Raw genomic sequence first — 17,546 nt, 5'->3', positions numbered from 1 at the left:
CTAAAAATTTACTCTCTACTCTCATTCTCATTCCAAATTATACCCAGGCCGTTGTCCAGCAGACTCTGTCAGACGTTTCACAGTAAGATCAAAGAATTCATGAAGATACTCTGAGATGCTACATAGTTTTCAAATAAGACTATTAAAATTCTCCTGTTATCACATTCCCAGGAAAATGTTCAAAGATAAAGTCCTAAGGAAAAAGATGTCTAAAATTATGAAAGAGAAAATGAAAGTGTTAACTGCTCAGTTGTGTGTCCAACTTTTTGCAACTCCCTGAGTCCATGGTGTAGCCCACCAGGCTCCTCTGTCCATGGAATTCTCTAGGCAAGAATACCGGAGTGGGTTGCCATCCCCTTCTCCAGGGGATCTTCTTGACCCAAGGATCACCAGGGAAAATTACAGAGTTAAATTTAAAAAGAATTAAAGCCCAATATCAAAACCTCTTGCCCTCATGCATTAAAAATTCACTGAAGTTAAAATCCCCAAATTTCCTTCCCTACTTTCTTTAGCTGCTCCAGTCAGGGAGGATCTGGCAGTAGCTATCATCAGAAGTTATCTTCCACCAGAGTATTTCTGCAATTCCTTCAGGGTCTTAAATAGATTCTAACCTGCACCATTGTTAAAGAGGTTTAAAAGCTGAGAAAACATGGAAATCCTCTCAGCACTTCTCTCCATCCACAAGACTTAGAACTTAAATTCAAGCTCCAGGTCTAGGAGGTTATGGCAGAGACGTGTGCTCCCAGAATGCACCAGGCAGCTGCTGGTGATGGTGCAGGGCCTCAGGGCGGTCCTCAGGGCGGTCCTCAGGGCGCCATTGCTGACCTCCCCCGAGTAAGAGTCCCCACCTGCAGCTCTGCATGGTGCACTTCCTGCAAGCCTCTACAGAGCCGCCCTACCAAGTTCACGGTGGAGACGTGGCGTCGTCAGGGAAAAAACCCTGGCCTGGCCTACACTGGAGTCCAGAAGCCTCTATCATTTCCTATTTCAGCTCCATTAGGAGAAATCTTACTGTGGCAGTGAGTGAAGTAATACGAACACCAGCTCGAGGCTGAGCATGGTTATACAGTAAGTCCTCTACATATGAACCTTCAAATTGTGGGCTTTCAAGATGAGACTATGTGTGCCAGCCCCTGTATACCAGCTGTTATACTATATAAACCTCATATAGTACCAAACTATATAGCTGATTGTGTTAATTGGGTACCTAGGTGAACTTTGTTGGACTTAACGAACAAATTGGACTTAACAGAGGAACTCTTGGAATGGAACTTATTTGTATGTTGGGGACTTACTGTAATTTCTTTCCATCACCTTGCCCACTTATCCACTGAAAACCCAAATCAGATCTTACAACTCCTGTAGGAGATACAAGGCCCTTCGCATGAAGCATATGAAGCATCGGCCTTGTCCCAATGAACTCCCCGGCCCCACGTCTGTTCTCTTACCTAATCTGCAGGCCGGTGGGTCACAGGGCAGGGAGGTGTTGAAACAGGTCAGGCCTTCTGTCCTTCTGTGGCCTTCCACACCTGGATGCATCTGCCCAGGGTGTCCTTCCTGTGTCTCAGTCTGGAAGGCCTCTGCTCACAGTTCAGGCGTCTGTGTGGGGTCTGTCCAGACTCAATCGTATGAGTTCCCCTCATGCACTGAACTCTTTTCCTATAGCACTCATATTTCTCTATTTATGTATAATTCACACACACACACACACACACACACACATATTTAATTTATGAACCTCTTCTCATTAATCTCTGAGTCAAATTAGTGTCTTAAAGGTATGGGAAGTGCTTATGCATCCTTTGATAGACAGGACCTAGCTCGGAGGCCTGACGCACAGCACCAAGAATAAAAACGCTTGTTGATATGACCATGATTTTATATAGGCAGCGATGGTTATAATAAAAACCTAACTTGTTTACCAGAAAAAGTACACTGCCTAAAACTTGGCAAATCTGCTCTTCTGTAAAATGAGGAGATTAGATAACTCAGCCCCTCAGTCTCTTTTGGGTTTAAAATCTTACTAAAATTTTATTAAAATCATGTTCAAAGAGAGACACAGTGCCATCTAGTGGGAAATTTATTTTTGTGTTTATTTTGACAAGACTTTTTAACCATTTGATGTATTCCCAGCATCTTAAAATAATGTCAGGGATCATGGCGATGCTGAGGCTTAATAACACACCATGGTTCTGTTATCAGTTCCATCTTTGAATCCACACAGGTATTTGTTTTAGCAGTGCAATAGGGATTGCTCAGATGGAGAACACTTTGTCTTCTAGTGATGTGTTTGAGAAAATACAAGCACTCACTATTTCAACATTTGCTGAAGGGCATTTGCTGAAAGCTCCTTTGCCTGGGGGTTGTTCTGGGTGCTGGTGACATACAGGGAATAGTCAGAGGTCCCCTCACCCACCCATGGGTTTATATGCTTTATGGGGGAGAGACCAGAAGAAGTAAATAAGCAATAAACAAGGTAGGTCTTGGTTATAGTTAGAAAAGAGAACAGGAAGATCCTGGGGGAGTGCCCTCTAGGTAGGGTTGGGCTCTGAGAGGGTGGCATCTGAGCAGAGGCCCTATGATGAGGAATGGGCCATCCAAGGGCTGAGGAGAGAGCTCCCGGCAGGAGGAGCAGCTCAGAGAGACTTGCCAGGGGGTGGGGGAGTCACATGGAGACCTGGGTTCGATCCCTGGGTCAGGAAGATCCCTGGAGAAGGGCCTGGCAACCCACTCCAATATTCTTGCCTGGAGAATCCCCATGGACAGAGGAGCCTGGGGGGCTACAGTCCTCTATAGGGTCACAAGGAGTTGGACATGACTGAGTGACTAAGCACAGCACACCTCAGAGGAGCAGGCAAGTGTGAAGAGCAGCCCAGGCCAGACAAGAGGGGCCTTGCAGACCATGCTAACGAGGGTGGATTTAAGTGAAGATGCAATGAGAAGCTACGAGGCAGAAAAGGGGCTCCTCTTGATGTTGGCGGAACCCTCGGTTTTCCTCTCGAGTGGAGACTCCAGAAGTACCCCAAGATCCATGCCAGCACTGGAGAGGAATCCTCAGGTTCCGGCCCCGGGGACATGGCAGGCCAAGCAGGATCTTTGCCTGTTCTAAGCTTACAGATGTTCAGGCAGCTCGGGGGAGAATGCTCTGTGCAGTCAGGGCTATGAAAACTGTTACCACAGTATAGGTGAGGAAGCACTGTGGGAACACCAGAGATGGAGCCCTTGGGACAGAGGGTGAAGGTGGAGCAGAATCGACGGGGGTTCAGAAGGAGTCAGGGCAGTCGAGGGTGGCTGAGGTGCTAGGCTTGAGCCATTAACTGACACAGAGATGACTTGGGGGGCTTCCCTGTGGTCCAGTGGTTAAGACTTCACCTTCCAATGCAGGCGGTGCAGGTTAGATCCCTGGTGGGGAAACTAAGATCTCACATGAGGAGGGGAGTGGTCAGGGAAGTCTACTGAGTCAGTGATGTTTAAGTCAAGACTTAACAGAGGGGAATGAAACCATGTGAATAAACAGGAGAACATTCCAGGCAAAAGAAACAGCAGGTACAGTAGTGAGGATGCCGGAGCACCTGTTTCACTCCAGGAGCAGAGCAAACAAAGTGGAGGCCATTAAGAGTTCAGCTGGGAAAGCCCAGGAGTAGGAGTGGGAGCAGGTTCTATCAGGCCGCAGAGGCCCTAGCCACGGCTTTGAGTGGGTGGGGAGGGCTTAGGAGAGCTCTTAGCAGAGCAGCAGCCTGGTCTGACTAACACTTAAACTGTATCCTCTGGCTGGTGTGTTGAAAACAGACTGTAGAGGGTCAAGAGCAGGACCGGGGGCATCCATGGGAAGATGTGATGAGAATCAGGCAAGAGGTCACAATGGCTTGGACCTGCGCCGTTAGTCGGGACAGAGGTGAAGGTGGTGATGGGTTTGTGGCTCTAATGACACATTATTTTTTAAATCAAATATGACTTTCCCAATGAGAAAAAAATTGTAGGCCATTATACTAGATTTTTACTGAAAATCATTATAGCGTAATTGATTTGAGAACAATTCAGTTCCTAAATTAAAACCAGCATTAAGAACATTAGTGTAAGATTCTTAACTATGACCTCTTGTAACTTCATGTGCATTTTAGTGTAAAATATGCCACTTCTTTGTGACTAATGGGTAACTAATGAGCTGTTTTTCTTTTCAGTTATATGATGGGGACAGTGAAAATGCCAACTTGGCTGGAACATTCTGTGGTTCCACCGTACCTGCCCCCTTTATCTCTTCTGGAAACTTCCTTACAGTTCAATTTGTCAGTGACTTGACTTTAGAAAGAGAAGGATTTAATGCTACATATACCATCATGGACAGTGAGTAAACTGAGACATTTTTACATGTTATAAAACACGTGTATTTATGCACTCAAAATAATGACATGATTATATCTATACTCAATGTTAATTACTAACCTCAGTATTCATTACTAAACTCAATGTTAATTACTATCTGAGCTCAATGTCAGTTACTAAACACCCTATTAATTACTTTGTGTTTAATCCATGGTACAAATTTGGTGCAATTCTTAGTCAAGAATGTATAATGTAAATCCTTCCTAGAATGATATAAATACAGCTCCTTTGGGTTGGAAAAACAAGGAAAATAGAATTTTAAATATTATATGTGTGATGAGTTACAAGTAAAATGTCTTCTAAGTTGTTTTTTATTTCCCATCTCAGTGCCTTGTGGAGGAACATTTAATGCAACTCATACCCCACAAAGTATTTCATCACCCAATTCATCAGACCCAAATGTCCCCCTTGCCACCTGTACTTGGGTCATTGAAGCTCCCCTACATCAGCAGGTCGAGATAGCTGTGTGGGCATTTCAGCTGCACTCTCAAGACTGCAACCAGAACTACTTAGAGTTTCAGGACCCACTGGAGGTAACAACTGTATGAATGACAGAAACACTATAACCTTTTCATCAGAATTTGCAAAACACTTGAAGTAATGAGGGCATGACTGGATAAGTTCTCAAAGTTACTCCTAGCCTTTTATGACACCCTCTATTTATAGGCATTAAGAAACCTGAACTTGGTCTGTAGGTTGTGTGCCTACTTGCCATCTGGGTGTCTTGGCAAAAGTGCCTGGCCCTGAAGTAGAGAACAGACTGTGGCCACGGAGAGGGAAGGCGAGGGCGGGATGAACTGGGAGGGTGGCACTGGCAATCTCCACCACCATGTGTGAAATAGATGGCTGGTGGGAAGCTGCTGCACAGCTCAGGGAGCCCAGCTCCATGCTCCGTGATGACCTGGAGGGCGGGGTGTGGGAGTGGGAGGCAGGCTCAAGAAGGCAGGGACATACGTATACTCACGGCTGATTCACATTGTTGACCTGGAGAAGGGCCCGGCAACCCACTGCAGTATTCTTGCCTGGAGAATTCCGTGGACAGAGGAGCCTGCGGGCTACAGTCCATGGGGTCGCAAAGGGTCGGACACGACTGAGCTAGTAACATGCATGCACACATTGTTGTACAGCAGAAACCAACACATCATTGTAAAGCAATTATCGTCCAATTAAAAATAAACTGAAACAAAAAAGTGCCTGCCCTTGTGCCCCATCCACAGAGACTGATTCCCCAATTAACCTGAATTTTTAAGAAACTTTTCATTTTGTATTGGAGTATGGCCGATTAACAAGGATGGGATCGTTTCAGGCCGTTAACCGGAGTTTTTGACGTGCGTCTCTGGCGTTCTGCCTGCAGTGCTCCAGGCAGAGGCCCCTCTGTAGTCAGCGGGATCTGTGTGTAGAACAAATTGGAGGGTTCGGTTAAGAAGCCATTTGGTACCAGTCTAGGGGGACTATATCCATAGTTTAAAAAAACAGAGAGAAGCTGTTTTGTTTTTTAGAAAATGGATCAGTCTGAATTGCTCATGGGGTAAGATGTTAGATTGTTGACCGTAAAAGTGTGATGGTCACAGAATACCTGAGGATTTGGGCATCAACATCATGTGACTAGGTGGTTGACATAAAGAGAACGATGGGATTAGAGTGTAGGAATCCTGAACTGAGGATGCTGCCTGGTGGAGGCACCTGGGAATACGTGGAATGTCTCGCTGCGGTTTAAGGAGCAACTCGTACACTGCAAGTTTGCTAAAGGGTGGTGAGAGAGGGCCAGGAACAGTGTTGGTTAGTCGTAGGGTCTTCCGAACAACGGAGACGCCCCAGGTGAACTGTCGTGAGCTCCAGCAGCCTGGCTGAGCTCTGACAACAGCATAGCCCTTAGAGAGGACTTGGGGTGAGGGGGACGTTCCTGTTTTCGGTAGGCAGGGGGCTGCCCTGTGGTTTCAGCAGAAACCTCTCCACCTCTCACTCACCCCTCAGATGTGAGACATCTGTCACTTCCATGGCCAAGGTGACAACTTACTGCAGAGTGCTTTAAACTCTATAATTGGTCTCCAAGGTTAAATACTTACACTGTATTTTTATATGCAGTTTAATTTCTGCTGTGGCCTATTCTCTTTTGAAACTAAACCTACTGACCCTTGGCTTCCATTCCATTTCAGAGTAATGGAAACCCAGGAATTCGCTTCTGCAGTGGAAATGTGTCAGCCGTGCCCACGTTTTACTCCTCCACGAGCACCGCAGTCATCGTTTTCAGATCAGAAGCTTTCAATATAAACTCCAGAGTGGGTTTTACCTATCAGATTGCAGGTGAGCTTGGGGATTTAATCTTTCATTCAGAAAAACTGCCATTATTACAATTACTGCTGGAGTTTACGCCTGTGAGTAAATTAAGGTTTGTTGACACAAACCACACCCAGATGAAGTAAGACTTTACCAGAAGCCTAGCCCCATTTAGTAGATGACTAAAGCTGGCTTCTGGAGAGTTAAAGCAAATGAAATACTAACTAAAATGTTGAGAATGCAGGATATTAAGTTCATGTTGCTAATTAAAAATATATACCAGTTACTATGTTCATTATGCTCTTAACCACATAGAGAAATCACTATGTATTAGAAAATTACTTTGGAAAAACCAAGGAGCCTTGAAAGAGTTACTTGTTCACTGTCATCAAGAAATTGATTTCCAGAGAACACTTTATGTAATGTTTGTTTCAAGCTTGATTAAAACCAAAGCTGCCTTTAGTTAAAACAAACAAAAACACTCAGGGTATTTTTACCAAAAATGGTCAAAAGCTATCATTTGCCAGTTGTATCAGAACGAACAATTCACCAAGGTATTTGAGGAAACATCCCCAGACAAAACTCTGTCTTGGAGGTAGAGTCTGTATGTCCAGAGTCTAAATGTCAGCCAGCTCCACCTCCGGATCACCAGAAAAGTGCAGAGAGTGCTGGAATGCTCATCTTCATAGGAGAGCCTTCACATTTCACATTTCACACTAGGATGTTTTGTGGTAAGACACTGCGTTGTGTTTGCCCAGCACGCTGTCCACCTCAGATCTTGGGTTCTCAGTCATCTCAGAGGTAAATGGAGGAGCTAGACTAGCTTTTTTCTGAAGTTTGCTCCGATTTAATAATCTTCTTGAATTATTCCTGTCAAGTTGAAGGAGCACTAACTATTGGGATGCATACATTAATTATGATGCTGTCTTTCCTCTAAGGTTGCAATCGAGAATATAAGAAGGCATTTGGCAACCTGCGGAGTCCTGGCTGGCCAAGTGACTACCCCAGTGACATGGACTGCACAGCCGTGCTCACAGCCCCCGACAGCCACACCATCTCCCTCTTCTTTCACTCATTTGGCATCGAGGACTCAAGTGGCTGCACACATGACTTCTTGGAGGTAACACGCGTCTGAATACCGTGTAAAGGAACTATGTAAAAGTTGCTGGATCCCTCAAGATTTGTCACTGTTCCCTCTGCTACTGCTAATCATATTCCTTCCTCATTTCATTAAATTGTTCATCATCCCTTCAGCCCCTAAATACCGACTGTCTCCAAGATCCAGACACGGGAAATCCAGGACGGAACAAGACATATAGTCAGGGTTCCCCGGAGGCTCACAATCCATGGGAAAGACAAGACAGGAAGTAGTCTGCTCTTGTTGACCAACAGCCAGCAAGGTTAGGGGCACTTAACCCATCTGGGGACAGAGAAGGCATCTTGAAGGCACTGATATGTGGCTTGAGACTGGAAGGACCAGAGGGAGGTCAAGTGCAAAGTGCTAATTTTGGAGATGGAAGACGTGTCTGACTTTAATAAGAAATGATACTAAATCGTTTACCTGATTTTGCTGATGGCCACAGTATGTTTGGGGCATCTTCAGTGTTCTCTACGGAGAGTGTCTCCTTGACCACCTGTTTGGCAGTTTCTCCCCCCTCCTCTGGAGCACCTTTGCTGCTTGCCTGTCCCCTACCCACCCTACCCTCCTTCCCCCAAAACACACTGAGAGAGAACCCTCCCTTGTCTGGGGCTTAGCACCTATATTTTGCTGTAAAAACTGTAGCGTTCTCTCCTGTGTCCTTTGCAGACTCTGTTGGAAATGCATTCATTCTTAGGAAGTAAACTGAGTTGCTGAGTACAAAGATGCTGAATCCCTCTGTGAATTGAATTCACACCTAAATCTTAACCCGAGAGTCCCTAAGTTGGCTATGTTTCATGTACATGTGAATCTCTGGCAAGGTTTCCAAAAAGTCAGTTTGTTCCCCTACACCTGTTATGGGGTTTTATTATCCTGGAAAGTGCCCGCACCCGCGCCCCCCCACCCCCGCCCTGCAATAGAATTCATCTAAGTCCTTGGTTAATGACTATGCTCAACCTAGAGTGTAAAATTCTCAGAGGAAGTGTATGCCTTTTCATGGGGAACCTTACCCATGGTAGAAACTGGGAGGACATGGATGTAGCAGGGAGGAGATGAGAGGACAGTCTTGTTGGCATCAATCAGGTTACTAAACTCAGACCTACGTACGTACCCACCATGGAGGCTGAACGGTTCCATGGAGCATAAAGCAGAAGTGAGAGATGGAGTGAGACACAGCAAAAGGACGAACCGTCCAGACAGTTCAGAGTCACAGTGCAGCTACTCCTGGTTCACGTCAAGCCTGAGTTGCCCGTTAGTGACTAGCATGAACTCTGCTGTTTGCCTCTGGATGCTGGGAGGCAAGGGCAACTCTCCAGCCGCTGTGCCTTAACCCATAGAAATGGGCCTGAAACTTCTGTCCGATAAGCAAAGACAGGAAATGGCAGCTCAGGCCTGCAAAGCCCAACTGTTTCTGGTTTTCAGCGGGAAGATTCTGGCACGGTTTACTGCAGCCTCAGCATTCCATTCATGTTAAAGATGATGAGAATGGAAATTTATCAGTGAGGATTCTGAATGTATTATACCCCTCGAAGGCCAAGCTCTTGACCCCATTTGAAATCTGCCTTTGCCTTTAGCAACCCTTTCAGGCTCATCTGCACTCCCAGAGATGCTCTCTGCTCTCCTGTCCCATTCCTCCTGTGCAGAGAGAAATGAAAAGGACAGTTCATTGGCATATTCTGTGAGAATGACTATCCTGCTCCTTCTTTTAGAGCATCAGCTTTCTAAAGAGGATCGAGAGGGAAAAGACCCACATCGAGACGAGTAGGGCGGCTGGACTTCTGTCTGCTGTCTGTGAACTGGCTGCTCCACCCACAGCAAGGCTACTTTGTATAAACACTTAGCAGAATAATCTAGAAAGGCATTTTTCTCTCCTGCTGGCTACTCTATAGACCTAAAAGGAATCTCTCCAGGGACTCCTGTCGTGGTCTAGTGGTTAGGACAGTGCTTTCATTGCTGAGGCCCAGGTTCGATCCCTGGTCGGGAAACTAAGATCCCACAAGTCTTGTGGTAAAACAAACAAACAAAAAGCTGCGGTGGGGGATATCTCCTGAGCAACACAACCTGACCAGACCACCTACCACACCTCTGAAAACATTCTGTGACTTAAGACAACCAACAATTAACTGCATGGTAAACTGTGGGATTATAAAGGAAACAGAGGCGCTTTCAGGATTTTAAATACAGGTATCAACTCAATAAAGTCAGCATCCATCCAGGAGGGGCTGGATTCAGCCCAGACTCCTGCATCACGTGTCTTCATAGCTCTCAAGAGTCCTCCTCCAAGTGGGGCTGATTGTAAATGTGTAGCGGGACCAGGCTGGAGGGCAGAATTTGATTGAATTCACAGTGTGGGTACCACACTCACACGCCAGCTCGTTTCCTGTTTTCACATGTGTCTACACCATGCAATGATTTTTTTTTTTAAGAAATCTATTCAGCTTCACAGTGTATTTTTAAAATATATCTAAACAGTCAGAAATTTTATAGATTGTTTTAATTATGTCCTTCTCCCATATAGAAATTCATTTTGTTTTGACTTTCTCACACTTTGTATGTTGTTTTTTCATGGCCCCTTTATAGTCGAGCCATTTTTAAGGAGAGATAAAAGCATAACTGCGGTATGATGAACAGACTACAACAGAGTTAACTGGGAACGATGCAGCTATTTTTCTCCCTGCATCTTTTTAAAGTTCACTTTAGCTGCATTCTTTGAAGCATCTCCCCAAGAACAAAGATATAACTAGTTTTGTTATACAGCAATCAACTAGTTGGTTATATCAGCAGAAACATACCTCCGTGTTTTAACTGCTGAAGATGAATACATATTTCTGAATCCAAGTGTAAATAGTTTTTGATTTACAAATTGCATGTTTCTCTCCTTTGCAAATGAAGGTGCCGTCTGAGTGTAAGTATATATAAAAAGACAAAGTTTTCCTCAAAAAAGTTATTCAAATAGTCTTGTGTCTTAATGTAGAGCAATGATAGATCAGAAAAGAAGGTACTATATGTTTGAGTGTCATCATTAACGCTGCATTTTTAAAGGTCAGAAATGGAAGTGAGAGCAGTTCGCCATTACTGGGCACATACTGTGGGACTCTGCTGCCAAATCCCATTTTCTCCCAGAGTCATGAACTATACCTTCGATTTAAGAGTGATGGTGCAACTTCCGGTCGTGGATATGAAATTATCTGGACCTCTTCACCCTCTGGTAAGACACTGGCACTTTGTCAGGTCAAGTGATGCAGCCGAGAAAAACACACAGTGTCTCATAGGAAAGACAGTTAAAGGGACCTCATCTTTCTCCCCAATCTGTGTACTTGATCATTTTCTGTTAAAAATAGAGATTTTTTTGATGATGAAATTATAGATTTTAAAAATTCTACTTGTATTTATTATTTCTCTAAAGAATACATGTCTACATATGAGGCACAGATAAGGTATAAAGATTTTGTAGTTTATACATTTTGATTTTGTCATATTTTTAAAAATTTTTGTGCATTTATTTATTTTTGACTGTGCTGTGCTAGCCCTTCCTAAGAGGGCTTTTCTCTAGTCGTGGAGAGCTGAGGCTACTCTTCCTTGCGGTGTGCGGGCTTCTCGTTGGGGTGCTTTCTTTTGTTGTGAAGCATGGGCTCTAGGGCGCAGGCTTCAGTAGTTGAAGTAGGTGGGCTCCGTAGCTGAAGCTCCTGGGCTCTAGAGCACAGGCTCAGTCACTGTGGTACATGGGCTTAGTTGCTTCAAGGCATGTGGGATTTCCCAGACGAGGGAGTGAACTGGCGTCTCCTACACTGGCAGGCAGATTCTTTACCACTGAGCCACCAGAGAAGCTGATTTTTGTCATATTTTTAACTTTTGGTTTGATTATCAAGGTGTACTTCTCTGAAAATTAAATAAAAGTTTGCCAAAAAGTTACAAACACATACTTGAGTACATCTACGCAGCTGTGTTCCTTGGAGGCCCTCTCATTCCTGGACAGTCCTGGAGATAAATGGCTCTTACAGGGAGTAAGCACCTTCCTGCAGTTTGGGTTGGCTGCTTACTGATGAGTGAAGGAAATTTAAGTCATGTCAATACATTCAACTCAAGAAAGAAAGAATATTTTTATGAAATGGCCCCGAGAATATCTAAAAACTTTCAAAATAAGAATGTGGAAATGATTTATTTAAATATGCTGAGTGACTACAAAAGGATTCTGTCAAGACAATTGTGGATAATGATTTCTTGGTACCTGCACAAAAGTAAAAGATGATCTCTATGCCCTAATTTTACAGATAAGGAAATGAAACACCCAATTGATGAGTTGCCTTAAATGCACAGCCAGACTGTGGCAGAGGCAGGCCCACACCCCCACTGGTCAGAAACCCAGCTCTGTGCTCTTTAATTATGCTCTACAGTTTCTTCCTGCGTACAGCGTATCTGGATGCCCATGCCATCTGGTCTCAATCATGATAGATTTCCTGTGCAAACTGACAAACCAAAAAAATTAACACTGATACTTAAAAAGCTTTGGCTTTCTCTTTGGGAGGGAAGGGGAACTATCCTGGTGGTCCAGCGGTTAAGCTTTTGTGCTTCCACTGCAGGAGGTGTGGGTTCAGTCCCTGGTCAGGGAGCTAAGACCCCCACATGCCACACGACTTGGCCAAAAAGAAAAAAGAAAATAAACTTTGACTTTTTAAGCATATCAGTCTTGGAGCTTTCAGTTCTATGCCTGGTAAAGTCACTTTTTTTTTAGTAAAGTAATTACTGCCTCAATGGACATGAGTTTGAGCAAACTCTGGGGGATGGTGAAGGACAGGGAAGCCTGGGGTGTTGCAGTCCATAGGGTCACAGAGAGTCAGACACGACTGAGCTACTGAACAAACAACAAAAATGACAAATTACTGCCAAAACCTAAAATAAAACACCTGTTTCTGTGATCCTGCCCCAGAATTTCCCTTTTAATTTTACTTCACCCACATCATCACCAAGTCACTGCCTTTGAGTCAAAGTACTCGAGATCAATCCAAGTACCTATACCACCAAAGTACCCAAGATTGACTTCAGTCTCTCCTGCAGTTACTTTACCAAGATCTTGCTTTTCCCATTGCATTCTCAACTCACTATTTTCAAAAAACAGACCTGGAGGAAGTCGGTCCTAAGTGGTGAGCTGCAGGGGAAGGAATATATGGTGGAGGTGGGGATGGAGGGGGCAGGTGGTGATGGAGGAGAAGAATGTAGCCCATGAAGGCACAGGAAAAGGGTTTCTGCCTCCACTTTTCCCGCAAGGAGTCTCAGCACCTTAGGAAAATGTGTCGCATTGTCTTAAGTGCACTAAAGCACAGTGGATGGTTTCTGCTTGACTGACTCCAACTTCGTGCCGCTGTTTCCTGGCAGGCTGTGGTGGGACTCTTTATGGAGACAGTGGCTCGGTCACCAGTCCTGGCTATCCGGGCACTTACCCAAACAATACTCACTGTGAATGGGCCATCCTTGCTCCTGCTGGAAGACCAGTCACCGTCAGCTTTTACTTTATCAGCATCGACGATCCCGGAGAATGTGTCCAAAACTACCTCCTGCTCTACGATGGACCCGATGCTAATTCTCCATCCTCCGGGCCCTATTGTGGCGCAGTGAGTAGAACAAGCTTTTAAACAAATCCAATTATCACTTTAAAATAATTAAAGTAGCTTTAAAGGGCATGTTTAAAGCAGACATGCAATCACAGAGCACAACATACTTTATTAATACAAACTCAGTTTTCTAACTTTCCTGTTTATTTGGGGAGCACGAGTGCCACCTAGTGGACTTTTCATTAAATTAATAATGGTGGTAGTGGTGGTTTAGTCTCTGTCATACCTGACTTTAGCCCACCAGGCTCCTCTGTCCGTGGGATTTGCCAGGCAAGAATACTGGAATGGGTTGCCATTTTCTCCTCTAGGGGATCTTCCCGACGCAGGGATCAAATCCAGGTCTCCTGCATTACAGGCAGATTCTTTACCGACCCAGCCACCGGTATTAACTGTTACCAAACTTGACTGTGCATCAAAATTACGTGTGCAGTTATTTAGCATCACAGACTTGCAGTCCCCACTCAGCCCATAGAATCAAAGTTTCTGGGGGAGCACCTGTGGCCTGCTGCTTTGTGGAAGTTCCATGTGTGGTTTAAAGGCACTGTCCAGGGTTGCCCATCCATGTTATTTCTGCATGACTAGAATTACAGTCTTATCTCTGTACCTGCGGGGGATCGGTCCCATGACCCCCCACAGATACCACATTCTCAGGTGCTCAGATCCCTTATAAAAACTGGCCTAGTGAGTACAGTCCATCCGGCGTATCTGCGGATTCTGTATCCACAGATTCTGTATCTGCTGGATTCTGTGGTTGGGTGAATCTGCGATGTGGAACCTGTCCTTACAGAGGGCTGACTGTATAGAAATGTTGGATGCCTGGCTCCATTCCATTCACTGCTTGCTGAAAATTGTGGGAACTCTTTGAAGAAATTCACAGGAATATTAACAGTTGTCCTGGGGAGTGAGAGTTTGTTTTTGTAAATCTCAGATCTCCCCTGAGCCCTCCAGTAGATTCTGTTGACTCAGCATTGCTTAATCCCCCCTCGCTGCCGTTTGTTTTATGTGCAAGTGGATGGGTGTGTCCAGAGCTTCCATGCAAGGGACGCATGACAACTGATGAGAAGTTAGCAGTTTCTTACTGTTTCGCTCTTTGCTTATGTATGCTTTCTGATCAAATTAACAGAGAATTGCCTCTGCTGGAAATCTAGAGTTTTTAGAATATAACTTACAGTTTATAAAATTGATTAATGGTATTATCAAAAATATATATATATATATAAAAAAGACTTTTCTAAAACTCTGAGAATTCTCCCATATATTCCTCTAAACACTTTTGGGGAATATATTTCCATACACACACATATTTTATCCTGTTTTGTGGTTTGGTTTTTTTTCCACTGACTGATATATCATTAACATCTTAACCATATCATTAGGTAAAGTGGGCTATCATATTTAATCACTGGGTGGTTTTCTGTTGCATGGGTGCGGCCTAATTTCTGGAACAAGGCTCCTCTGGTTTATAGACAACACATCAATCAACTCTCAGGTAGCTCTGTCCCTATACACAGAGCTAATTATTGAGGGAGAAATTTGGGTCACCTGACTAGTGGATACTGTCTTGCAGTTATTTACAGGGACCCACAGAAAAGAGATCCCAGTAAATGAGTCACATGTCAGATTTGGAAGCTAACTAGGCCTTAGACATTTAGTTGAGATTAGTAGGAATTCCCCAGGGGTCTAGTGGTTAGGACTCAGTGCTTTCAGTGCCATGGCCCAGGTTCTGTCCCTGCTGGGAAACTAAGATGCCACAAACTGCACTGTGCAGCCAAAAAGAAAGAAAGAAATTTGTGAAAACTTCAAAAAAAGATTACTTTCACAATATCTTTATGTCTGTATGACTTTTTTTTTTTGGTTTTCAGTGACTTTCAAATATACAATCCCATGTGATCCCTGGACTTTGCAGATAAAAGAAAACTGAGGCACTGAGAGAGAATACTGCCATTTAAACCAATGTCACATTAAATTCAAGTCTGTAATTAGATATGTCTCCTTTTCTTAACTATTGATGTTTGTAGTATTTTCCCAGTTTTAAATTTTCTTTAGTAAATTTAGACCTAGTTTCAAGAGTGATTGTTTTATTTTTTAAAGATACCATTGATTTATTTAGTGTGTTAAGCCCAGCAGGGTCAGTGTATTTACAGAAAAACAGTGGGAGTCCCTCCTTGGATAGCTAATCATACAATCATTGGAAAATGTTTTCTTTTATGATAATTGTCATTGCTCACCGGCATCTGACTTACAGAATCTGAACATCTAGACGCATTAAAAAAATGACAGGAAAGTAAGGAGGAGTTTAAATTTTTTTAAAGAGAACGGAGTTTAAAATTTTTGTAATCTGCTCATACTAGTTTGTCAGCACAGAATAACAAGTAGAAATTTGGGAGCAGGTTGAAATGGAAAGAAAAAGGGTGTGCACACAGCAATTGTACCATTGTTGTATCCCTTGGTATCTCTTTTTAGGAAAAAGAATTCCTGTGCTCTGCTCACCTGAATACTTTACTGTCTTGGAAATAAGTCGTCTTGTTTTTTGTTTTTGATGACTCTGGGTAGGACTGAGGCAGGGAACCTGAGCAGAACCAGAGGAGCAGGGCCCCAGACTGCAGCCTTGACCCTGTGTGATGTGCTTTGCTTCTGTACATGTTACTGACTTATTTCCTACCTCACCTCTCCTACTGGGATGTCAGCTTCATGAGAGCAGGGCTTTTTGCATGTTTGGTTCATTTTTTTATATCCCTAGAAATGGCAACCCACTGCAGTGTTCTTGCCTGGAGAATCCCAGGGACGGGGGAGCCTGGTGGGCTGCTGTCTATGGGGTCACACAGAGTCTGACACGACTGAAGTGACTTAGCAGCAGTAGCAGTGCTAATAACTGGAGAAGGAAAGAGACCAATCTATCCACTCTTTCCACACACACACATACACACACAGAGATACACATACAGAACTGTTCCCCTTTTTGTGTGTTTGGTTCATTTTTTTATATCCCTAGTGCTAATAATTGGAGAAGGAAAGAGACCCATCTACCCACTCTTTCTACACACACACACAACTGTTCCCCACAAAGGATATGAAAATCATCCCCCAAAGGAAAGTACAGGTGTTGGTGAAGGGAGTTATATACTTTATTCAGATGTTCATTTTAGTTGCAGACATAAGTTGTGTTTCCCATCAGAAAAATGAAAATTTCAATAAGAACTTGAATTGGAAATTGAAAGTTTAGTGACAGTTTTATTGAGATGCAATTCACATACCATAGAAATCGTCTACTTAAAGGGTAAAATTCAGTAACTTTTAGTCAGTTCCCAGAGCCAGGAAGCTGTTGTCACTGTGCTTGATTTTAGAACATTCTTGTACTCCAGAAGGAAACCCTGTATCCATTAGCAGTCACTCCCCATTGCTCCTTACCCCGCACCCCCAGCAATATTCTTGTGTAAAGTCTCTACATTAATACTTGGCAAGATCACTTCTAGACACATATGCAGGCTTACTGAAAATTCTAGAAGGCTTCTTTATGTTGTACTTCTTTACTACATCTGACATTTCTGGGAAAATGTTCAAATTTGTGAAATATATAATTTGTTACTTCTCTCTCTCTCTTTTTTTTTTTCAATTTTAGGACACTGATATAGCTCCCTTTGTGGCCTCATCACATCATGTCTTCATAAAATTTCACGCGGAGTATGCGGCCCGACCATCAGCACTCCGGTTAACCTGGGCCAGCTAGCCCAGTGAGGCCGGGTCTGCCCAGCACCTTGGATTTTTTGCAGGGGCTGGACCCTCCGGCCTCACGCTGGACAGGATACCTGACCCTCTGCCTGTGCCACTGAGAATAATCTGAACTTTTATGTGTTTCATCAAAGTACACGTGGAATCAACATTTGCACTTATTTTTTGAATGTAGAACATAGCTTCTTTCATCTGGTATTTTGATCTGAAAATTTCTAGAATCCCTTAAAGGGTTGGAAATGGTTATGGCCTGTGTGCTGTACATTTTCAGAAGTTAATTAAATAGAAGTATGGTTTTCTCTGTGAATGTCAACTTGGGGATGATAAACGTTACTGAAATCTCAACAGTAGTGCTGCGTGTTCTTTTTAACTCACGGAAATTTGTCTTTCACTGTAGGTCTGTGTAAAAC

At 43.7% G+C, this 17,546-nt stretch overlaps 1 protein-coding gene across 1 annotated transcript in view; it reads left to right on the top strand.

The window, feature by feature from the left end:
• CUBN (cubilin) overlaps positions 1–17,193 on the top strand; it is a 265,197-nt gene extending 248,004 nt beyond the window's left edge. Inside the window, exons 61-67 of the mRNA XM_052651051.1 lie at positions 4,182–4,344; positions 4,711–4,916; positions 6,540–6,687; positions 7,599–7,780; positions 10,841–11,006; positions 13,172–13,407; positions 17,027–17,193. Of these exons, the coding sequence (XP_052507011.1) occupies positions 4,182–4,344; positions 4,711–4,916; positions 6,540–6,687; positions 7,599–7,780; positions 10,841–11,006; positions 13,172–13,407; positions 17,027–17,134 (1,209 nt within the window). The 3' untranslated portion in view covers positions 17,135–17,193. The remainder of the gene's footprint in view (positions 1–4,181; positions 4,345–4,710; positions 4,917–6,539; positions 6,688–7,598; positions 7,781–10,840; positions 11,007–13,171; positions 13,408–17,026) is intronic.
• Positions 17,194–17,546: the final 353 nt, after the last annotated feature.

This window comes from Budorcas taxicolor, chromosome 13, assembly GCF_023091745.1.
Source record: "Budorcas taxicolor isolate Tak-1 chromosome 13, Takin1.1, whole genome shotgun sequence".
Lineage (NCBI taxonomy): Eukaryota > Metazoa > Chordata > Mammalia > Artiodactyla > Bovidae > Budorcas > Budorcas taxicolor.
This window is presented reverse-complemented; position numbering and strand designations above follow the sequence as displayed.